Raw genomic sequence first — 26,306 nt, 5'->3', positions numbered from 1 at the left:
CCTTTAAGTGTGATTTTGGAACACATTGTTTTTTGTACTGGGTATAAACATGATATAGCAGTATCTTAAATTTATTTACGACTTTAACATACAAACATTTATGAATCCTTATATGTTTATACACATATTGAATTAATAGGAATATATTTACTATAAATGAAATCAAATGTTTATTCAACACACACAAAATCATTAAATTAATGAAACACACGTTATTTTTAAATTTCAGCTGTAACAATAAACATGTTTCACTTACATGTCATACTTCATGAGCTTTTATTATTAAATTAATCCAAACAAAGAGGGCAAATGATTTCCCATCTGGATTTCATTTATAAATGAATTTTATAAATCTTTTAGGTTTCTCATTTACTGATAAATGAAAGTTGTTCTACGATAACGTTATTCTCACAAATGTACTCTCAACATTAGTTTCAACCTTTAGTCTATAGATATAAAAAGACTGGTACTTTTAATTTTAATTATATATTTTTATATGCACTGTAACAAAGGTTTAATTTTTCCATTTCTATTTACAAAATATTACACTTAAATAAAAAAAGTGATAATCCCCGATCACATACTATAAGAGACTATTACAATAAATAAAACAATTCTGTTTTTACATCAAATGTTACTTTTCTTCCTGGCTGCAAGTGTGAGGATTTATCACACACACAGTCTGTCTAGATTCATAGTATGAAGGGAATGCCACCTCTCTTCTATTACATCTGTGGGCTTACTCTGCACAATCCAGGCACCATATGTTTTTAATTACGGTCTCATAATAGAACCTGATCAGAGGAACACACACTCACACAAACTCTTTATTACCACACTCACTACACATTTAACACAGCCAAAACTCTAAAGAGAGAGACACACAGAGGCAAATGGATAGAAAGAGATAGAGTGACAAAAACCAAAGCATATAAAGTTAGAAAAAGTTAGAGAAGAGGAAAGAATAAACTTAAAGCTGACAGGAAAACGGGAAGTAGTGCACTGTGTCTGACCCACACCAGACTGGGGTCATGACCCACGCAAGAGAGGGTCTGGTGATCCTACACCCTCCTGACAGTGATAATTGGCCACTGGTGACTAAACACCATTTACATTTAACTATCCAACCCTATCTGCCATGGCAAGATACATCTCAACATGCACACACAGATAAAAGGAAATATGCACACTGGCTATCAGACAGGCGCTAAAATGAAAGAGGTACAAATTCCAAGAGTACATTCAGTCATCTGTGAATTTTTAGCTGCCTTTTATAATGCATATTTTGTGGGTTCAGTTTGAATTTTGAGTTTATGTGTGCAATAGCATATTCAGTGGGGTACATTAAGAGAAGAAAAAGAGAAAAAAACAAAACAATTCTCTAAAGTATACACCTCTTTTTTCCAAAGTGAATTTATTTAACTCTGTTTGCATTTACTATTTGCCCTTTTCTCCTCCATGAGTTATGCACTCGCATTCTGTGCTTAGCCCCTATTCCTCTCTGTTTTCTTCCATCTCTTTCTCCTATCATCTGTCATTCTTGCTGAGTGGTTTGGAGTGAATGGGGACTAGGTTCACTGCTTTTCCACCAGGGGGTGTCATGGCCTTATGAACTGGGATGGTTGGGGTGAGCAGCCCCCTATTTCACAAATCTTCCTGTCTGATCTCGCTATACATCCTGTCCTTTTTATCTCTTTCTCTCTTCTGTCTATTTCTCTACTCTCTACTAGACTTCCATATTATGAGGAATGTCTTGACTGTGTGGCAAAACTGGATTGTGGGTGGTTGCTGGGTTGCTCTTAGCGGTAAACATCTGAAATCTGGACTTCTTACACATGCACACACACATCTACCCATCTCAAAAATCTACACACTTTCAAAAGATCGGAAGATGGTGTGGGCAACTGCATTCCTTAGCATTGTGGTCAGTGTTTAAAATTAACACTATAAGCACCAAATAAAACAAAAACTTTTTATATTATATTTTAGATTGAGATTTAACATATCAAATGATAGTTTCACACTAATGCAATTGACTCAAAACAACTAAAGAAACAAAACAATACATCTAGCGTGATTTAAATGTCTCCTAACAATTTTAATCTTTGTGGAGAAGTTCATCTAGGAGGCATCATTTTATTTTCTTTCCTGAACTCGATGTGCCTACAAATATGTCAATTATTACTGTAATTCATATTAACCCGTCAAAAGAAAAATATGAGAAACAAAATGCAACAAAAACACGACATGACATTACAATGAAAGCTGCAGTTTTATTGACAGATAAGGTAAGTGATGCAATGACCTGCGGTGTTTGTAACTAATTTGCAAGTAATAAACAGCTAAATAGTCCCATTGTCATTGACAAATACATAAAAAATAAAAAAAAATTAATGCAACAAACAATTTTATGGCCTGTAAGAAATAATTATGGCCAGTAAATTTTCTCAATTCACCAGCCATAGGCAGGTGTGTCAAAAAGTTAATTTTGGAACCTGATTACGGCACCAGAAGCTCACGCTCGCAACTGCTCCTGGGAGAAATCTAAATGTGCCCATTTTTCACAATGCTTAATGGAGGTAAAGAGAGTGACTCCAGATAACTGTTTACATTGCAGGCTCTGACGATGGCAATCTAAACAACAACAAAAACAGAAGGGGTGAGGGCTGAGTCGTATGAAGAACGTGATAGGAGGAGACTAAACTACCAGAGCAAAAGGCCACTAATAATCTCATTTCTCTCCTGTTTCTCTCTCTCTCTCTCTCTCTGCTCGGAGTGGTGCTTCACAATAAATGCAAGCATTTTTTTAAATAATACATCACCATTTGTTATCCTTACTCTTGTGATTCTTAGAGATTCTTACAGAACGCAAAGATTTAAAAAATGTTCTTATTCTTACTGTGTGATTTATGTGACATGGTTCTACACAGGTGCTGATGTGTGTGGTTATTACAACACGCGAAGCTTGTGATGATACGTTGTTAAATTAAGGGGAAGACAAAGAAGAGCAATAGAAGGAAAGACAAAGAACACAATGCCGAGACATGTGCAATGTATAGATGAAGATATGCCACTAACAGACCTAGTATTGATTATACGATACACTTACACAATGGCTGCCTTGCACAATGGAACAAGGCCATTAAGCAATGCGAACAATACAAGGCTAATCCGCTGGACTACACACAGGCTAAGGTGTTAGAGAGAACTCTAAAGTGCTAAATTGTACTTTCTGATTAATATGCTCAATGCATTATTTTTTCTACAAATAAACGTGAGTGCATTACTTTTTGGCTTCGGTTGATAAACGGGTATTCTCAATTAAATGCTTCATAACGTCAGGATTTCGTTGCGATTTACAAGGAAAGTGTGTGTGTGCTCTGCATGGGAGAAGGCCAATCTACGACGCTATCGATGTAATATACTTGACATGTAAGAGGGAGTAAATGTGTTTGTGTGTCTTATAAAAACATTGCAATAATGAGAGTGCCACTTTAAAATGGATCTCCCTCCACTTTACCCCGTATGTCAATGCATACCAAATTCAGCCGAGAATTCTAAATATTAATGATTTATGCATTATTTGCATACAAACCTAATGCCAAGCCACTTCACATAATCATATTTCGCCCCGAATTAAATTTTCGGAGAGATTTTTGCTTCATTTATGCCCAGCCCCAAGGAATCATACAAATGTGTTTCACTCAATGCCGTACAAGGGAACAGGGCACGCACAAAAGACTCACGATCAGACATTTACACCAGTATTGCTATTTTACATCCATATGAGTTTCAAATACACTCAAATGTGCTGAAAAGGACAGTCGTTTTAGTGATTATTCCTGTCCTGTAGTCTTTTTATCTCTTCCTGTCTTTGGGCCAAGGTCTATACAGAAGAGCATTTGTGAGCTTTGGTGAAGTCTATACTGAGAAGCTGTGCAAATCTGGCTCAGATTTTTTATTTATTTAGCAATGGCTAGACAGAGAACATCAAAAATGGCAGAAGAGGATTTCTTTCTCTTTTATTCACTATCTCTTGCATACATACACAAGTATTTACATCAGGTTTAGTGGCAGTACTAACACATTCCCCTCAGAAAAGGATGAATAAACTGTCTGTTGAGCTTTGCTCGTGGTCATTCAATGCTTTTACTGTATGTATTACCGAAAAATGCCCACACACTGTCACAGTGTATACAGAGACACTCTGCAGCCAGTCGGTATCCACCAGCTACAAACTGATGGAGTCATGCTTTAAAAATGCCAAACAAAAAACTTTTGTTCGCCAGACAAAGCCTTATCTCTAAAGGTCAGTCCCTCTTCATGGCAGCAGAAGAGAAGGACGTCACAAGGGCACTTTTCAAATGTCTTTTGATTAAAGAAGGATATTACAATACGACACATTCTCTACACTGACAAAAAAACTAGCGTTTCATTTTCAGTCGAGTAAATGACCTCCTCTAAATATTAAAAATGCAACAGGTTCCTTCATGACAGACATATTTTCCATAATTGAAAGGTCAAATGCAGCATTAATTGTTAATGTAAACCGTTTTGAAGGGGGAAAATTAAACACATGGCAGTCTTGAGACTTCGCTTTTTTTCTCTATTGTAAGTCACCCTTGTTTGAAAAATGTCGTCAAAACTAACACACTCTGGTCCTCCCATAACTTTAAACCAGTGGTTCTCAAACTGGGGGCCGTATTTTTATAAAATACATGAATTTATCATGAATTCTGTGTAATTACACCTAAAAAAATAAGGCTACTAACCAACAGCACTGCTTTGTATAATTTAATGTTTTATTTAATAAAAATTTAAAGTTTGGGGGCACACACTGAAAAAGTTTGAGAACCACTGCTTTAAACTGTATTACAATGGGAAGATGTCTCTCTCTTACCCTACTGCTGTGGTCAGCTGTTTTGTAATATGTGTTCACATTCATGTTTTTTCTAAGCTGTATATTGTGACTAGAGATTTAGCCTGTTTTGCTTTTCTTTCAGATAATGACTCACCTATTTGCCCAGTTAAGATGATGTGAGTGTTGGTGGTTGAGTGTTATAATGAAACAGATGCACACACAAATACAACACAGATTCCTTACATCATTCTAATAATCAACAGTGAGCTTTCAATACTGTATGCAAACTCCCTTTGTTATCTTTAAAGTAGCATTTAAAAATGTTTATACTATTCAAGCACAGTACTGAACATAAATATAATATTTTTAATTAACAATTTGGTTGTTCCAAATTAAAGAAACAAGAAGTTTTAAGAATGAGACAGCTTAATAAAACAAGTCTGTGCAAAATACTTGCAGTACAAGTTTAAACCCCCTTTTTAATCCTACAGCTATTTGCAATAAGATTGTTTTACTGGGAACAGAAAAATAACGTCTGCCAGACTCTTGTGTTTGCAGACTAGAAGTAATAACACCAATGTAAAGCACCAAACTAAAAATGTGTATCTTAACTCCCGATTTTAATATTAGTCTCCTTAATAAATAATATATTATAAGCAAGAAATACATACATTTTATTATCTGACAAAATTAATAGTCTAACTGCGATATATATATATATATATATATATATATATATATATATATATATATATATATATATATATATATATATATATATATATATATATATATATATATATAAACTAACAAACATACCATAGTGCTGTATACAACCTTTGGTATCCACTTACTTTAAACCACGGCTGCCCAACTTAAACTACTAATTTAATTCTTTGAGAATTTACTCCATTTTTTTCTCTATTCACAATTATTTTTTTTCTCACCAAATTTTCAAAAAGGGCAATGTGAAACAATAGTCTCAAGGAGCACCAGTAACCTTAGCAGAATCATGAAAGCTGACAGACCATTTTTCACAAGGCCATAGATCCTGAGCTCTTATAAAGTAATGGGCTTTTGGGAGAAGCCTTTATGAAAGCTAAGATAGTTAAGTTCTGTGTGCTAGAGATGACACAGAGACCATTGGCTCTTAGTCTGTGTAAAAGCAGACGCCGCTATTCCCAGAAAGATATGAGGGAAGAAGAGAAGGTAGGACTGGAGCTCTTGTAAAATGACAGCGTTATAAAGATTAATATGTTACTTTGTCATCCTGATGGTCTCTAAATTTGCCTGAAATAAGGTTCAAAGCCCTGAAAAGCAAATCTTCTGCCTTTAGAGAGTTTCTGTATTGCTGCATTTCTGGCCAGTGGGGGAGATGCTGCATCAATGTCTTTGTAAATGGTGTACCAATAGTAATGATGTGCCACCCATAATGCATAGAAGTGTATGCATAATAGTGAGTCATTATGATTTAAGACACTTAAACAAGAGTTGATGTTGTTATACTCACCAGAAGGGTCATTTCTTTTCATGCTGCTGGCTCCCCCATTGGAGCTGCCGCCTAGGCCTCCATTGAAAGCTGCGAGGTTCTCTGAACTGTAGGCCCGCAAGACAGAAAGCATGTTCATCTGGTGCTCCAGGTGGGCCTGATCGGGCTTAACCAGGCCTGGAGGACCACCGCCGGGAGAGAGAAGACTTAGACCTGCTTGCTGCCACTGTCTTTCAGGGGTGGGAGGCTGAGGAGGAGAAAGACCAGAGCTTTGTGGTCCCATGGACAGTTTACACCTTTGGATGTCCTTCCCTGACAGTGGAGATTCGGGAAGCATTTGCATGGATCCGCGGTCCTCCTCCTCTGCGTCACCCATCTCCATTTCCTCATCTTCGTCTGCCTCATCTTCTTCATCTGAACGCATATGTCGCTCTGTGGCAGTGGAGTTGTGCAATGATTTGTCACGACCCAATTCATCTTCTTCAGAATGAGCTCCGTGTTCCTCAGATGCCTCTATCTCACTGTAGGATGCCTTGTCGGATAGGTCGTCCAGAAGGCCCTGACCACCCACATCATTGGGCTGAATTTGCTGTTGGTCCAGGAATCCAACAGGCCCTCTAGCAGAGCCATCATACACAGGGCCAAAGGGCTTATAGAAGTCACTTGAGAATGCTCCCATGGAGGCTCCATGCGGGGGCTGTTCCAGATGGTTGGACCAGCCTGCTTGTCCCTTCAGATCCCCAGATTCAGTCTCTCTGTCCCTGGACGAGGCTCCCTCATGGTGATGGAGAAGGCCTGGTGGTGGAGGTGCCAGGCTTGCAGCTTTGCCAGCATGCGATGGCTCACCCAGGAGGTGTTCCTTAGCATCTTTGCCTGGGCCACACTTGCTTTTACCCAGGTGGTTGGCTTGCAGGTGAAGGGCCATTAACTCTATAGAGGCAGTGGTGAAAGAGCAAAAGAGGCAGCCATGCCAGGCAACATTGTCCTGGATTGTGATGGATGATCCAGGGAGAGACCCTGCATCAGGTCTAACAGACAAATCCAGTGGCTCATACTGGGAACGTCCACCCTCAGCTGGCTTGGCATCACCAGTAGAATTCTCTTCCTGTTTCCCCTCACTGGTTCTTTTGCTCTTGGCTTCAATACTTTCTTGGCTAAAGTGCTGGCCATGCAGTTGATTCTCTCTTATCTCCTTCTCCTTCTTCATAGAGTTAAGGACAAAGCTATCCATGAAAGCCTGCAGGGAGCCCTGGAAGTTGACTCCATTCCCCACCATACTCTGGTAGGCCCGGCCCAGGTCAGAGAAGCTAGCAGGACTGTCTCCTGTAGAGACTGGCACCTCAGAACTCTTCATGTTCTCTGTGGTGGGCTCTGCGCCTGGTCCATGGCGATCACGTTCCCTTTCACGGTCTCTTTCTCTGGGAGAGAGCATTCCTGGTGGAGCCCACTGGTGCGGGAGCATTTGACCTCCCCTAAAATCAAGGCCAGATGGCATCATGCCTTTGAAAACTCCACGAAGGACATCAGGACGGGCAAACACCCCACTGCCACTGCTGTTCTTGCTGTGGTCATCCTTGTGTTCAGATGAAGGAGGGTGGTTGGCAGAGGTGCCGCCTCCATTTTGTCGCTCACGGTGATGGCGCTCCAGGTGGTACTTCAGGGAAGCTGATTGAGTGCCTGCATAGTCACAATGAGGGCACCTGTAGGGCTTTTCACCTAAGAGTGAGAGAGACAGAAAGAAACAAAGACAGTTGGTGTTAGTGTAACAGCAACAACAATACAGGTACCAATAAACTCAGCAGGAACCTTTGGCATGTTCCACCTGTCAGACGACAAGCAACATGTAAATATTTGACAAAACTAACATCAAGGATTATGTCAAGCCTCCTAAAATCTCACATTCTGCTGCTTTTTATTACATGTATCACTTAGTAAACAATCCATCAGCCTTTTTGAGAGGAGGGAGGGGTTTCAATATGGGTCGATCCAGTTCAATCCAGATCCAACGAGTGAGCCATCACTCATGTCAATGCTGTAAAAAACACATCACCATATGGTGCCTTCAGTCCACTACAGAGATCATATTTTCAACAGACAACAAAACTGTCCGGATGTTATCTCTGTTCACATGGAGAACTGCAGGCTTGTGGTGCTGTCGGTTGCTGCCGTCTTCCTCTATATCTCTCTTGTCCACTTTCTGTCTCTCTCCTGGCCTTGTCTGCTGTCAGGCCTCTACCTTGGTGGCGAAGCTGTTCTGTGGACATTCTTTATTTGCAGTTTATCATAGTGAGGATAAATCAAGCCCCACAGAAGCTCTTTATTCCCACCGGAGAACAACTGTGACCCCTCAGTCTAAAATGCAACCAATAAAATACCCTCATTTGAGAATAAAGATAGTCTAAATGAAATAAACACACCATATGTGGTGCACATGAGCATTCCTCATAAGGCAGCCTGCCTCACACTGTGGATTACAAAATGTTAACCAGCATGAAATGTACATGCAGGCAGTTAAGAAACACAAGCAACTGTACAAGAAGAGTTTGTTAAAAGCAAAATGGGAGCAGCGTTTAATAAAAGAAAGAGTGTAAATTACATTTGCATGATCCAATCAATATCGATATAAAATACCTTCTGACAACAATTATAATAGACTTGGAATGAAAGCTAGATTTATAATATCAATAAGCAATAAACAAAACGCAGGGGTTGATTTCTGAGACCCTGCAATGTTTCAAGAATGAAATGATCTAGCAGGAGGTGGGGAAAAAAAGAGGGAGAGTGAGGGAGAGATATGGGAAAATGAATATAAAAGCTTGTTTGTCAATGTGTGTGTGTGCGACTATAAACGCTTAGATTATACACATGGAAAACATTTTTTAACCCAGAAAAAATGTTGCATTGTTACGCAAGACTGAATTGAATGATTTAAGTCTGGCTCTGTAGTAAATCATGGATATAATTAGCAAATGGCATAGTGCTCAAGTAATTTATCATTATTTGGAGGGCGCCATTCCAGAAAAAAGAATGGAAGATCTGCAGACCCACTGCACAGCTTCCTAAATAAAGTATCACAAACACAAACTCAATAGGGTATTGATAAGAGAGGTATAAACAGAGGGTCATATAGTGAAGGGCAGGGTGAGAGAAAAAAGAGAAAAACAGGAATGGGGACGTCTTTTGTTCTTTTACACAGTGTTTGACGCATATATTCAAAAGACATCATACAAGATGAGCTTTTAACCCAATAAGTGCATATCCTCTGAGCAGGATAACAGACGCTTGGCGTGATTCAATAAGGAAACGTCCTTGATGCAAATGATCATTTTCAGTTCCTTTAACTGGAAGAAATGATATTCTGTAACCAAAATTAGAGTACAATTAAAGTGATCTGCTTTTTTCCACTCCATCTTGTGTGTGATTATGAAAATACTGAAAATGAAATCTACATATTTTCCAGCCCCCCCCCCCCAAAAAAAAGCATTAAGGCACATATTATGTTAATAAACTACACAATTAAAACATTATAAGCGTATATAAAGTAAAGTATATACATTTTTACACCATCACTTGTTATGTTTATATCAACGCATGTTCAAGTGCCAGGGTAAGTCTCGGTGCGTGTGGCGTGTTCTTTGTGCACCATTTGGGCTCAGTAAGACATCTGCTCCATCATACGTCAGGGGCACGTGTGACATCTGGGGAATATACTGTATCCTGCCTTGCAACATTACACACAATTTACTGCTAAAGGTCATTATGTACCCGTTAATCCACTTTTAATTGATATCCACACAAACAACACAACCTCAGGGAAACAAAATGGATCGCCAAGGCAGAGAGGTAGAGAGATTATTATTTTTCATAATTTAAAATGAGAGAGTGCCAAACTCAAAAAACTTTCCAAAGCTTATGCTTACTGCTGATAAAGCGTGTTAATAAAAACAGGGAGGAAAAAATACATCTCAAATTGCCATCTGGTATAGCATGACAGACTTTATATAAATTACAGGAGCCTCCCTTGAGTAGTACGTATCCATTATCATTCTGCAAGTTCAATTCTAAAAGAGTGCTTTCAGTCTCTCCACTTAAGGAAGTCCGGCGCAAACTGATTTCATATGGATTTGTGCGATTTGTCATGACTCCATAGTAACAGTTTAGAATAAACACCCACAGCCCCTACAGAAGGGCAATTAAAATTGTTAATAGATATGACATACTATAAGATGAATTTCCATATGGCTTTACAGAGCGGTGAAAAGACAGCCTGCATACCACAGGGGGATAGAAAGATTGACTGCCCTGGAAAAATAGATGTGTTTTTCCCTTCTTAAGCTATGTTTTATCTACTCCAAATGTAGAAACAAGAATGTCAAGGTGTTTGAGTTCTCAGGCCCTCCACACAGTACCCACAAGTTCTATTTACATTTTAAATTACCCTTTACTGTATGGACCATTACTTCAATCCTTTCATTCATTTTAAAGACTTTTAGAGAACTAACTCACCATGCAGTAAGCAAACAAGCATTTCGAGAAGGAATGAAAATTAAAGTAAATGAAAACAACAAAATCATGCATTTGGCAAAACTGACCGTCTAAGATTGCAAGTGATACTGTCAGATTTCCCTCAGGGAGCCTGCTGAGTGACCTTTGTAATTTACATTGCTTATGGTTTGGAACAGTAGCAATTGACCACAGAACTGTGCGTAATCACTCCCTCTTCAAAGAAAAGCCTCGAAACGCTGTTCGATACGACCATAAACCTCCACCCAGCCGTGTGAGCCAGGTCCCCTCGGTTTTGTCCAAGCCTCACACGAGATACGCGCCGGCTCCCAATGTCCAAGGTGAACTCACACGCCCCCGCGTGCCTTTAAATAAAGGTGATTCGTCTGGCATGTTGGTTCTCCAATGCCCTCGAGTTATGCGTAGCCATTGTCAGGAGCAAAGACCTTTTTATTTTTTATCTACAGCTGCTTACTGCTAAATACTGCCTTGTCCAGAAGGGGACAATCTGTGTCTCTAATTGCTGTCACTGAAGCCTAGATTCATTATGTGACTTTCCCATTAAAATGTGAGCATTAATTTGTATAATGAAATATCACCCACTGCAGTGTTCATTAGCTGTGGCCTCACACTATACACCGCACAATGTTAGCTACCTAGAAAACTGTGCTTAATTTCGCTAATGGATATTTTCCCGCTCACTGTTGGAGAGGAAATTAATACTGTAACATTAGCTCTTTAACTTTTGGAGAAATTTAAATTCACTTCATTCCTTTCAAGCCAACGTTAGAGAGTCATTAATCTAACATTGTGTCGCACAATGCCCTGGCCTCTTCAGTAAGCAACGGCATTGTGGCGGCAGAGCGGCATCCGGATTGAAGCCCGCTTTGTGTCGTCCGTGGCTCTGATTGCTTTAAATCAAGGCTGGATATTTGTTTAATGTCAACAGCGTAGTTTCAGCCTGATTGGAAGGGAGGGCTGCGACTCTGCGGCACGGAGGATGCCTGTTGTTCCTGTAAATTATTTCAGCAGAGCTTGACCGAGTCCCGCGCCGTATCTCTAACGTCTGTCAGGCTGGAATCTTTATGACAAACCTATAACCGATCGGCAAAGAGTCACACATCTTGCAAGTACATCAGGCCTTGTGTAAATTGCTGCATCGACAGAAAGTAAACGTCTGCGTGTAAAGGCACTTGAGCCGCACGGCACGCACGTGGGCCCTCCCAGTCAGCGCAGTGAGTGAGTGAGTTAACGGAGGCTTGGGACGAGGGCCTCTGTTTCCTCTCTGATGAATTATGGCCCTACTGGGGACCCTTACCCCCTGCTCTAAGCAGGCATAACTCAACCTCCCTCAGCTAGAAACATATTTCCCCAATCCATCCGCTGCTCTCCTGCTAGGAGGATATAGGAGGCTTGCCCAAAGCCTTAACCCCTCTGTTTAAAGAAGCCCAACAGGAGCTAAGTTAAACATTTTACTACGACTGCCTGTCATTACAAGAATGCTCCACGCTCTCCAAAAAGTGCAGCCGGTAGCCATGCGCATAACAGGTTTGTCACTTTGTTAAGTAATTCAAAGAAATAGTACTCTATCTAACTGCATAATAGACAATAATAAATGCAGTCTGCCACTTTCCGCAGGCTATAATGTTCCTTATTCAAAAGTAATAGTATTTCCTGCGCTTCAGTTATAACATGACAACACTGCAGGTTGGGGGACTTAATATTAGTTGCGTTGTTAAACATGCATTATAATCAGCATTAATGCTTCAGAGTAGAACAGCAATGTGCTTCTTATTAAACAGGAAAAAATATCTGGGTGGTCTATGCTCTTTCTTGTAAGCACATACCAAAAAAATACCAACCATCGATTTCATGAGCTGCAAGTGATTCCATTTACAGTTAAGGAAAGACGAGGGATTGGCTTCATATTATTTGCTCAATATAGAACGCTGCTCCTTTCCCTTCCATCTTTCTATTTTAGTCTGTCCTTTTTAAAGGGATGATAAAGGTACCGCTGTTACCACAGGGACGTATTTCTACCTCACCTGACCCTTAGAAACTAGTTTCATTGCTGTAACCCTGCATTCACTAAAAATGGCTCCTAAATAAAATCATCAATTTTAGATTTAGATTAGGCTACCACTATTATTATTATTACTACTGTAAGTAAGAATAACAACAATAATAATAATAGTTAATTATTATTATTATTATGAATAATAATTTAAATAGTTTACTAATAAAATAGCTGTTTTTACTTTCATACACATAAACAGAGAAAACAGTGGGCTGAATGTAAGGTGACCTCCTTGTGTTTATCCTGGTTATCCTGCATGTTAACTAGGCCAGCTGTGCCTGCTAGTGAGCCTCAGCCTTGCTCTTGGGTGGAACAGCAGGGTCTCCTGACAGCCACTGGACCAGCACTGCTCACATCATTACTCTGCTGGGCCCAGGCGTCCTCTCTCACATACCTAAAATTCATTTATGAACTAAATTTTTTAAAACTTTACTAAAGTGGGCTGCGTAAAAGTTGCATCATTAACACCGAAAAACTAGAACTGGGGTTTTACATATACAGAATAATGTCAATGCTAAAATGTTATCTGTGAGAGCATTGTGTGATTTCTTGACATTTGGGAAATTATATGTAAACTCTCTAATACCAACTATACCCACTAAAATAAAAAAAAAGGTTTAAATGTGTAAATGCTGCCCTAAATTTGTAAGTAAAAGCAAGGTGTTGCCAACATTCGACTGGTATTAAAGAAATTTGAAAATGCATAAAAATATAAAGAAATTATAGATACAACTGTGACAAATATAATAATAAAAAATTGTGACTTTATTCAGCATTGTCTTCTCTTCCGCGTCTGTTGTAAAGCGCATGCGCTCGATTTAAGTCAGGTGACTGCAGTGACGCGGATGACGTGTTATCCTCAGACATGTTTACAAAGTTTTTTTTTTGCAAAATTACAGCGTGCGTCTCCCTCAGACTGTAAACGAAGCCCGGGCGCACAAACAAAAAAACAGCTGGGGCGCACCAGATAACACGTCAGTCGCGTCATACCTCATCCGCATCACTGCAGTCACGTAACTTTTGGCTCAGACAATGCTGAATAAAGTCGTAATTTTTGTTATTTTTGGACCAAAATGTATTTTTGATGCTTCAACACATTCTAACTGACCCACTGATGTCATATGGACTACTTTGATGATGTTTTTATTACCTTTCTGAACATGGACAGTATACCGTACGTTGATTTTCAATGACGGGTCAACAAGCTCTCGGACTAAATATAAAACATCTTAAACTGTGTTTCCAAAGATAAACGGAGGTCTTACGAGTTTAAAAACAACATGAGGGTGAGTCATTAATGACATTATTTTCATTTTTGGGTGAACTATCCCTTTATACACAATATATCAGGGTTACAATTTCACAGAATGTTCACAGAATATATTTAGGATGATGTAGAAAACAGGAAATCACATTTTCTGGACAGATTGTTTGAGTTAAATTTTCTAGTTTTCTCTCTCACCTGTGTGTATTCTTAAATGGACCTTCAGATGGTGCGAGGTGCGGAATGTTTTGCCACAGTAGGGGCAGTCCTTTATGCTGGAGCCCACGCTCCTGTCCCGGTGCTGGGTGGTGGGGGGCTGGACAGCACTCACAGGCTTGGGCATCTCCTCCCCAACATCTACGAGACACAGACACAGAAAAAAGACTTAATTCAGATTCACTTTAAACCAGCATGTCAGATGTTTTGTTTCTTCTGTGCTTCTTCATCTTTTCACAGCTTTTGCCACCCAAATCTGCTAACGGCATGCAAAGTCAAACACATCAATGAGTTCACGTGCACCCCCTCCTCTCCAACGTCCTCCATAACCTGACAGAACGCTGACAGTTCAGAAGCTTTCTTTAGAGATATCACCCCCAACCCCCCCTACCTAAGTACACTCACGTTCCAACTTTTTATCCAGCCTCTCATCATATGTAGTGGGAAGCATATGGCAGATTGTGTTGAAATGAACAATACGGAAAGAAAAAACAGCCGTGTCAGCAACAGGGTCTTCGCTTCACCATGGCGCCCTGGCTTTGACAGGTGACGTCGGCGGGGAGCTTGATGGGAAACGGTGATAACGATGGGCGGCTCTGATTGAGCAACTGTCACACCAATAATGTCTAAAAGTGTCAACAAGTCCACACTCAGAGATAATTAGTCACTTTGCTTATATGTGAAATGTCAGCAGTGTTACACCATGGTGAGTTATGGAGGGTTATCATACTGTGTGAAGCGTCAGACACTACTGCAAAGTTATGTGATACAAGGCCAGGTCAGGTTTGAGAAGATACATTTTCTACTAGCTACAAAAAAGCATCTTATGTTGAAACTGTCACCTGTTGTGCTCATACTGGACGTGCTGATATGCATGCTCAATGTGTACTTCATCATTACATTTGCGCATTTGGCAGATGCGTGTTTCCAAAGCAGCTCTAGTGCATTCAAGCTATACATTTCATCAGTAGTTATGTTCCTTGTGATCGAACCCACAAACTTTGCACTCTACAGAAACACTAAAATGAAAAATAGCATTTTCTGGATATTAAAGGATTAGTCCATCTTCTTAAAAAAAAATACAGATAATTTACTCACCACCATGTCATCCAAAATGTTGATGTCTTTCTTTGTTTAGTCGATAAGAAATTATGTTTTTTGAGGAAAACATTCCAGGATTTTTCTCATTTAAATGGACTTTAATGGACTTCAACACTTCACAGTTTTAATGCAGTTTAAAATTGCAGTTTCAACACAGCTTCAAAGGACTCTAAACGATCCCAAGTGAGGCATAAGAGTCTTATCTAGCGAAACGATTGTCATTTTTTGGCAAGAAAAATAAAAAATATGCACTTTTAAACCACAACTTCTCTTCTTCCTTCGGCTGTGTGACAAGCCAGCGCGACCTTACGTAATTGTGTAATGACGTCGAAAGGTCACGTGATACATATATGAAACGCACGTTTGCGGACCATTTTAAACAATAAACAGACACAAAGACATTAATTAGTATCATTCCACATACAACAACGTTGGAACGGTCCTCTTTCTCCACACATGTAAACACTGGGCCGGAGTTTCGATACGTCATCCGTGACCTCTTGATGTATTACGTGAGGTCGCGCTGGCGCGTCACAAGACCGGAGGAAGACGAGAAGTTGACAATCGTTTCGCTAGATAAGACCCTTATGCCTCGTTTGAGATCGTTTAGATTCCTTTGAAATTGCAATTTTAAACTGCATTAAAACTGTTAAGTGTTGGGGTCCATTAAAGTCCATTAAAATGAAAAAAATCCTGGAATGTTTTCCTCAAAAAAACATAATTTCTTCTCGACTGAACAAAGACAGACAACAGACATCAACATTTTGGATGACATGGTGGGAGTAAATTATCTGGATTTTTTTTAAGAAAATTGACTAATCCTTTAAAGAAAGACCCCACTTTGTCCATATGCGTCACCCTGACCCTAAAAGCACATTAAATGGTATTTGACTGCTTTGTTAGTGTACTTTGTATGTCCTTAAGCACATGACAAGCCAAGGGTTTGTAAATGCATTTTTATTTCTGCACCTACATGTTACTGTGTGTGTAAGGAGAGACATCATCTCAATGGTTCAACCCACTTTAGCAACCATTTGCCTCAATCAAAAGCTTTTGTACCAGTAATCTTTCTCTCTTTTCCTGCTTTTTCCCCACATTTCTCTACCCTCTTTTTAGGAATCGAATGAGATTTGAGAAGTTAAAAAAGGAAGAGTTGAGTCAGCATCTCCGTCTCTCTTGTGACTGATCACATTCCAGCAATTTGCAGCCTCCGTTTTGCCTACACGTATTACATTGTGATGTGTGGCCCATTTTCTGACCCCAACATATACTCACAACTATACAAACAAAAACACTTTGACCCACTTTATTTTGCAACACAGACACTTACAAATATTACCCGTACTAGCAAATTTTACAGGCTTTTAGTTAAGAGAGAAGGGAACAATGTTATTGTCGCTAAGTTGAAGTGAACAAACACTCATGCACATCCATTGTACAGGTGTAATGATTTGAATGTAAATTATTACTAATACATTTTTCTTTAGATCCAGACTTTAATGAAAATCAGTTCACTTAACTCTCTTTTTAATCTACAGTAGACACATTACTGGAACATCATAAAGACAGATATGTAACTATACAAGGCCTTTACTCTCTTTCTCTCTCTCTCTCTCTCTCTATACACACACACACACACACACACACACACACACACACACACACACACACACAGGCCAGCAGGGCTGTCTTTAATCAGCTGACTGCTCCCCAGCTTTTAATACGGCTGTTCCAATTACTGTAAAAGTCATCCTGCACCAAATAACCACAAATATTGACAGTTTATTGCACAACACATTTATGACATTTGAAGGTCACCCCATATATTACGCATCATCTCTCTGCCTGGGGTGTCTGGAACAGAGAGATTCTCGATAACCCGCCACCTATAACTATTTTCTGCATATTGATTTTCCATTTCTCGGCCGCTATTTTATGCAAAAGAAAAATGTGTAAGAGACACAACATTAAAATGATTGTCAAGAGCGAGCGGCGGCCTTCATATATTATCCAGTTAAGCCTGAAAACAATAACTCTTTAGTCCAGCACCGAGACAATGCTCCAAAACATTATCAAATGCTACAGTATTCTTTTATAGATGTTTACAGTCTGACTAATTAGACATGGGGATAATGAAGTTACATCTGTAATTTATGATTAGCTTGCTTGTTGCGACTACGCTGGTATCAATCATCCCCATCTCCATAAATATTTCATCGACCACTGGATTCGCTTATGAGATTTTTGCTGCCGTAACCAATAATAAAGAGCATCTCCAAACGCGTGACACAATATATCAATAGCCGTCTCATTGTGCGTTGAGTTACTTACATGGACACGTAGCGTAATGCTGCGGTTAAAGGCACATATATACATAAGGAAGTTGTTTGGGCTTTACTGGACTCAGCGTTACAGAACATATCAGAACAATAGACTAGAATGGGAACAGGAGACCTTTGGGAATAGCCATCGGGGAGGTGTGTCGCTCACCCTGTCATCCGCTTTGTTTCTTTTAAACACACATATGCACATGCTTATGCAGGCTGATAAGCTGCTAGTCTGTGCATATAGGGGAATTAAAGTGCATATTGTTCCTGCAGCTCAAAGGTCATGGGTTTGATTTCCACACATACTCACATACTTTGGATTTTTTCATCTGCCAAATGCATAAATGTAAATGCATACATGATTATGGTTAAAGCAAAATATGCATTTGTCAGCGAGAGGAGATTAAATGTTCTTTATGTGTTTGTTTGTGTATGTGTGTCTACAAGCTCTCAAATCTCCACGGATGGACCACACCCTGTTCCCACTAATAAAACAACAACAACAACAACAAAAGCCCACTATATAACAACCCCCCCTTCGTGCACACACACACACACACACACACACACACACACACACACCTTTAATGGATCGCTCACAATCACACTTCCACTCTAAATCAGTCTGTGGTTCTGATTACTCTCATATCACTTTCAGAGGAAAAAAGAAGCAATCATAAAAACACAAGATGTCTCCCGTATCCATTAGAATAATGTGTCACGTGTCACACTCAGTCATTGACCTCCCTGCCTCTGCAGCACCCGAGGAAAATGTGAGAGAAACATTTGGATTTAGACAGTAAAAAGCAAAGAGAGAGAAAGAGAGAGAGAGAGAGAGAGAAAGAGAGAAGGTAAAATGTGATGACATCATTTGAAAGGCATTAGGCTTTTAAAAATGCGCCCGGGGGGAGCTGATTTTCTTACGCCGAAGCAACACAACACCATCCGGCTGATGCGCGCGCTGCACTCTCTCTTTTTTGATTTGGACCCGTGCCATCTTTGTGAACAGTCTGGTTCAGGCGAGTTAATCAATTTGAGGTTTAGTTACACTGCTGAGGCTAGCATTCCGCCGACTGCTAGAAAGTAATCGGAACTTGCAGAATTTATTAACCAAACACCAATTATCATTAAACACCACTGCATTATCCCCTCCTTTTACTACCTGACAAGGACTACTTAATGAAATTTTAGATTAAAGTTATTTAGCCCGCTGATTTATGGTGGCTAAAACTCCTAATGCAGCCCCCTGGCACAGATGCTCGCACAAGCACTTATTTATTTATTTTTTTAGGAGTACACCAGGGACTCGAAAACCCTCTGTGGTACCCACCACAACTGAGCCCTACCCAGGAAACAAAAAATCTGTCAAAGCGTTTCTAATATTCACTTGACGCGTGATTCGAGCCCTCTCTTGCGTACGGGCGGCACGCGGTGACCTGCGTGTCAATGAGGTAATAAATTCACAGAGGGAAAGCAGAATCTAAATAAATATATAAATAAATACTAAATTCAAAAAGTGTTTACCCCTTTCTGTTTGCGAGATGAAACAGCCACAAAATGTGCTACATATAAGGCATGTGGGTAAACAGGGGCACCAGATGTTCTTTGATGTTAATAATGGCATTTATTATTAATATTAATTAGACTGCATTCAGCAATACATTTGGGCCATTTCCAAGTCAATTAAGCAAAATGGCATTCGGGAGATGTTGAAACGACATTTTAAGGCAGGTGTTCGGCGGTCCCCTAATAAAACATTTTTGCAGCGACTGAAAAACAACCCATTTTCAAGATTTTTTTCCTGGTCTGCAGAAAAGCAGTATTTAAAAGGGCTGAGATTTTTTCGAACAGTTATTGTTAAATATGAACAGTTTTCCTCTAACAAATGTCGTCATATAGTATATCATTATATAAATATATACATATAATATTATTTTCATTTTCATAAATACATTATTTTTTATATATATATATATTTACGATAAATATCAGCATACTGTAGAATTAGTTTCCTAATCCAACAAATACCAAACCTGACAACCATTTGCTCAACTAGCAATCCATTCACAGAGTCAAGAACCATACTCAACAGTAAATATCAGTCTAAAAAAAAAATAATTATGTGCCACATGGCATTGAGGGATCAGATGAGGTGGAAAGTATGGGTAGAGGCTATGTTATGCTATATAATCCATATATGCCATGTGTAAGTATAGTTACACACACACATGCACATTTAAACACACTAAACACAGTTTTAAAGCTCCATTCTCTATAATCTGGACCATGAAAAGGGGGCCGCTAGCACATTACCTCCAGCTAGCTCTGATTTGGCAAGAGGGCCCTGCGTTTTTTTTAGAGCTTGTGGAGGCTCAGCCATACAATGGTACATTAACAATCTGTGCGTTCATTTATCAGCCCATGCGTTTTTGGACTCTGTGTTTATGGCGCAGTGCACTTTTCATCGCTGAAAATTAATGAACATGCCTCTCCTCGCAACAAACATGCACCTGTGCCGCCGTGATGCTAATCACAAACATTTATATTTATTAGCGGCAGCCTGAGTGAAAGTAGGATTACGAGAGGAGGAGGAAAGATTGTCCTTTTTCTGCTTTGTGAACAGAATGCCGCATTTCTCTCTCTTTCTATCCGTTTTTCTCTCTCCCTTTTGTAAAGCACATTTGTTATGCCTACTGGCAGAGGAGGTCAGGTGAAAATAAGCTTCAAGTATTCGCTGTCTGACTGTAAGAAGTTAAAAATAATTTAGGTTAGGTTTTCCACCAATAACATGAATAGTTCGATAGGATAATAGGTGACAAAGCGCAAAAAAGACTATTTCGCCTCGCCAGGATCCTGGCCAAGTCACATCTCTCTCTCAGTCGCAACTGAAATTTGATCGCGGGTTTCACAAATGTGCCCGTTATAAACGCCGATCATCACGCACCAATACAACAACATACAAAGTCTCAGGAGGTCAGAGAGGTGAAAGTGGCAGCATTGTGCAAATGAACCACATTGACAGCACTCTTGACTGGAGAACCCCCCCTCCATCTTTTCTCTCTCTCTCTCCCACCATCAGTGACAGAAGGTGCGCCTCTCCCTCTTTAAAGGCTATGCCTCTGTCGAGCTGAGGGAACAGGAATGGTGCCATAAGTTTGCGCCTGGCACTCGCCCATCTTTGTTTGCTCCTCTCGAGTTGCTTTCAGGCTTCAAAGAGCAGCAAATTAAAAAAGGGGGAAAAAAAGAAACAATAATTAAGATAAATTAATAAATAAAAACTGAAAAGAAAGTGAAACCCAGGCCGATGAGGAGGCAGTGAGGTCTCACTAACTTTATTTTTTCTGCCAGGTGATCACAGCATGCAGGGGATGGAAGAGGGGCCGACATGACCACTGCTGGCCCGACGCATGAGAGGAGCCATTCTGCCATGATCTGAAGCTTTAGTGAGCTTGTGAGGGCCCTAAGGGCGAGCATCTTATTACAAGCCCCACTTCAATAAAGCAGACTGCTGTTAATCGTGGCAAATATTCACTGAACGCCCACTTTCTTTTTTGTTTATTTATTTTTGAAATGGGCAACTTTATCAATCGTGAAGGCTGGGTGGGGGCTGTCAGTTAAGGAATATGCTAATGTTTTATTCGAAATGTGTGAATAAGAAAGAAAGAAAGAAAGAAAGGAGAATAATTTTTTTGTAGTGGTAAACAGCATTTCTTTCATGCATTACTTAGGCACGACACTGTACCTTTAAAAGTCTTTCGGGGTGGAAAAAAATCTCCTCGCCTGACATTGATTTCCTATTCATTTTTCCACCCGACCAAATCAACAACAAGTACACCAGGCAATCATAAAGCTGACTTACACATCCCTTTACAGCACCTTCTAAATCCATTAGCATCCCTCTAAAGCCATACGCTTTGAAAAGCCATTCCTCTATCGCTTTCATTAATGAGAATTAAAACAATACTGATGTACTTGAAGATATTAGGGACATTGCCATATGGAGGGTCTGATCAATAACAACATTACCAAAGTAGACATCCACAAAGGCTGGCACTATAATGTGAAGATGATGAATTACATGCATCTTTACGTATCGCCTTAAACAGAACCCTTCTCGCTAGGAACTGTAAAACGTGGCTTTTTTCGTGTCTCGGCCACATAGACTATAAATTGCGCGGTCAAGGACATTCCCAGTTTTACTCTTATATGCACTTGTCCACTGTCTTGGAAAATGAAATAAAAAGATTTATCATGCCGCCCTAAACACAGGAGAGTCTCATGACTGAGAAACTCCATCAGAATACATTTCAGGATGCTGAAAGCTGGCCAGAGATGCTTTAAAACTGTCCCACCCCCTCAAGGTTATATCATCCATCAAAAATAGCATTGGACATCTTTTATTTAACTCGCATTAATCTGAGTGAGATGTCTGAATTAAGTTTGATCGAGCAATTTTTAAACAAAACATATCTACAAACATGCTGGCAGGATTGAAGAGCTGTTGAAACATAGACTGTGCTATAAGATGGATGATAACAGCGGTCTAATCACATGAAACTCAATCAAATCACATGAGAAATCATATGAGATTCAATATAAAGACAAATTATTCATTAACGTTACTGGCAAGCATCCATATAACCAAACTGATAATATCTTATACTGTATGTCCTGTTTTAATTTATGCCCAGCAACACAATATTGCCCAGAAGCAGCTGTTTTATACTTTAGGAGATTTAACAAAATTCTCATTTATGTTTGATATCAACTTTGTCTTAGATGTTTCTCCTACAATTTTATCCATTTGGCAGATGATTTTATGTTATACATTTTTATTCAGTATGTTGTGCACCCTGGGACTCGAACCTATAACTTTCCGCTGCTGGAACATTGCTCCTTTTAGGAGGAGTACATTTCATGCATTAACAAGAACACTAGTTGACATACAGTACAGTAAGAGTATAAAGCTATATACAGTACACCAAACTTGATATTGGAAGTATCTGATGACAAGTATTTAAGCTTATGGAGGGTATGCACGTGACGTCACCTTCAGCGAAAGTGCCTGCGGTTACGCCCACTGAGTGGCAAAAGACAGAGCGGCAGCATTTGAATTACAGTGTGAAATCAGCGAAAACACGAGAAAAATGCGTCTAATTGGGAAAAAACTGTTGTGGGATAGGCTTTACTAGCAGATTTAACAAGAATTCGGAGCTATCGTTTTACAGACTGCCAAGAAACACCGAAAAAATAAATAAATAGATTGTTCATGCCAACTTCCACAGACCACAGGTAGGTTGACAAGTTGCTAGGGTCACTATCAAGCAAAGGTTTTACTTTCTACTTAAAAGTATTTTGTCAAGTATTTGTATTTTATCCGTTGTTTTCTTTGTAAAACATACATTCCAAAGCATATTATCATAATTTTTGTTCGATTACATTTCATAAATACAAGTTTTTGTTTTACATTTAATATTTAAGTACATTAACGTACTTTTACTCAAGTAAAAGTACACCATTTTTATGTAATTAGGTATTAAATACATTTAAATATGCAATATTTAAAAATACACAGTATGATTATATGCTTTAGAATGTAGTGAAGTAAACTTTTTCCCAATTCAAACACCCTAATAAAGCACAGATGCTTGGAAAATGTAACTAATGTAGTATTGTCCACCTCTGCTATCAAGTCCAACTAAATTCTATTTAAGCTGATAATAGTCAGTTTAACTGGCATTTTCCCAGCAGCCTCTATGAAAACCAGCCATTTTGTTGAACGTTTGCCACTCGACGGGGCGAGTTCCGGCGTGGTCACGTTGAAAAAGTGACGTCAATGCATACCCTTTATAATAAAACCTCTGACTTTTGAATCCAGACTTGGCAAACCAAGACATTACAGTTTGTGACATTGTTCAAATTCCAACTTTAGAAGACATGTGTGTGAGACTACTGGGCAAAAGTCTCAGTTTGCTCTCCGTTTAATTTCTAGGTATTGAGATATTAAAGCAACCTCATTCCTGATTTTCCTATGGGTGCCTGACTTCATTTAACACACACACTCTTTCTTTCTCCCCTTTCTCTCTCTCTCTCCATCATCTTTTCACTGTTGACTTTCTACAACTCCATTCTCTCCAGTTGCCAGTGCGTCACCCCTCACACATGTCCATGAGAAAGCGTATCTCCTCCACAGACCAAATGTTCATTTCTTATGAAGGTCACTGACAGAGAGCAAGAATCACCATTGAGGAGCTAGAGTAACAATTTGCCATTTCAGAACATCGGTGCACTGATGACTCAACTATTAATAGACTCTCCCCCTCTAATATGAATAACACCATTCGGGTACAGGCCACGGAAAAGATGGAGCCTTATGTCTTTATTTCTGTCCGTTTTATCTGAAGAGAGATATCTGACATTTGGAGCAAATTAATGTGAACCTAAGCCCGACGAAAAGTGCTGCATGACAGGATATTGAAAATTAAATCACAGCATTACAGAGAAAAGGGCTTCAGATGCCTTTCTGCCCTGTTCTTCAGTTTTTTCCTTCCTATCCTTTTTTCACGCTCCGTCTTTAAAAGACTGTGTTTGTACAATACCACCAACACGCTGTCACTTAAGCACGACCCTAGATTCCATTACATGGATTCGATGTTTACAACTAAACAATAACAGTTTATTTCAAAACTCATTTACTGGAAAGCTCGCTGTTGCCAGGGCATTCAGACATACGTGCCTGTATTTGTCTGAGCGCACAATCATTTAGGCTTATGCTATTTTAGTCCAGCTACCAGCATTCGGGATTTTTTTCTTGAAAGATCCGTGATTCTGGAATGAAGCATAGACTTTCGAATCCTTTATCTACAGAGGCTCAAAATCTCAAGACTAATTACAAATTAATCTAAATCTGTACATCTGAAATAAGAGGGCAATAACTCGGCGTAATAAGATCTATCTTTTATATATTTATAAATAGCTTCATACGGCTTGGTCCGAAAAGCGAGAAGCATGACATAATTGCTTGTCGTCTACACCCATATGGGGACATTGGGGCAAGAGATTGTGAATTTTAATAATTGATCATTAGTTTGATATGTGCGAGTGAGCTCAAGTTTGGCTTTCAGAGTTGACTAGCTCCATTAGGACTCGCTCCTGGGGCCGTGAGGACTGCGATAGAAGGTCATGTGGTGGAAATCATTGCAGCATTTCTAGTTTAGCGGCCTATTAGCATGAAAGCGTTAACTACAAGGTTAACCTTTCTATATATCACAATACGTCATGCTGACATAAAACCTCAAACAGACATGGCTAAAGGGGAAAATAAATTTTTTGTTACTTTCTTACTTGTCTAGTAATAATCTGTTTTGCATAATGATAGCAATTTTGATACAATCCTTGATTACAGTTATTATAAAATTAAAGGTACTGGTTAAAGGTTTAAATTCTCTTTAAATATAGCTCAGTTTAGCAACACAGAAAATCACAGGCCCATTGACCTGACAGTCAGCTGACAAAAACACCTGTAATCTACAACATCCACTCCTCCTCCCGGCTGTCACCACGCCTCCCACCTTCAGCTGGGGTCTGGCACGCTCCCCCAGCAGGGGAACCTCTGGGCACCTTGACTTTTGTTAACTGCTTGTGGCACGAGCTGAGGAAATGGGTCATTAAATGAAACGAGCCAGGGCCAACCTCCCAGACTCCCAGAACTGTTTCCAATCAGATTGCTTCCTTTAACAGAAGCCAGAATCTCACAGAGCATTAGCGTCATTAGAGCCACCCCCACCCTCCCTTTTTTGGGCTACCTCTGCTCCGGCCCCCCTGCTGGAGGCACTGCTGCCGCTGTCTGAGGTACTAACACGGATTCCACTTGCTTTGGTAAAGGGCAGACACCTTGTTGTTGGGGCAAACACTTCAAATGCTATCCACAGCTCACAGGCACTGCAGGATGTCAGACACTGGATTGACATTCCCTCATCTCTCACTCCCACCCATTCACAAGCAGGTCTTCACAAACAAATCGTACACACACACACATACACATATAGACATTTGCACGCTCTTCCTGAAAGCTTGCATGCCAAGGCTTTTTCTGATGAGGTCCTATATTTACACACCTCAAAATAGAATTAGCCGGATCTGCCAATCAAAGTTTAAAATATGTAACCGAGAAACACATTATCTACGGCGCTAAAACTCGCCATGTACTTGTTGCCACCGCGGCTGTGAATTTCACTTTTCCCTTCATTCTGAGGAACAAGATAAATGAGTGACGCGCATCTCTTGCACCTGTCCCAGCATCCTGCTCCTCTCCAGGGTGATAAGGGATTTCATTAATGGCAAAGCATTTGGTCTGAAGGAAACATAATTGCTCGGCTGCTGTTGTTGCCTCTGATGACGCCCTTATTTCCCATCATCCTTTGCTCTTGACTGTTAAGTGATCATCATATCAACGGAGAAGTGGGCAC

At 39.7% G+C, this 26,306-nt stretch overlaps 1 protein-coding gene across 16 annotated transcripts in view; it reads right to left on the bottom strand.

Moving 5' to 3' along the window:
• The window catches only part of znf536 (zinc finger protein 536), a 374,641-nt gene that overhangs the window by 56,626 nt on the left and 291,709 nt on the right, over positions 1-26,306 (bottom strand). For all 16 annotated transcript variants that reach the window (XM_055208275.2, XM_055208283.2, XM_055208292.2 and 13 more), the window contains 2 exons: positions 14,393-14,551; positions 6,372-8,066 (listed from right to left, as the gene is read on the bottom strand). In XM_055208275.2, the coding sequence (XP_055064250.2) occupies positions 6,372-8,066; positions 14,393-14,551 (1,854 nt within the window). The remainder of the gene's footprint in view (positions 1-6,371; positions 8,067-14,392; positions 14,552-26,306) is intronic.

The sequence above is a fragment of the Misgurnus anguillicaudatus genome, chromosome 21, assembly GCF_027580225.2.
Source record: "Misgurnus anguillicaudatus chromosome 21, ASM2758022v2, whole genome shotgun sequence".
In the NCBI taxonomy this organism is placed as follows: domain Eukaryota; kingdom Metazoa; phylum Chordata; class Actinopteri; order Cypriniformes; family Cobitidae; genus Misgurnus; species Misgurnus anguillicaudatus.
The sequence above is the reverse complement of the archived record's forward strand: the minus strand, read 5'-3'. Positions and strand labels throughout refer to the sequence as shown.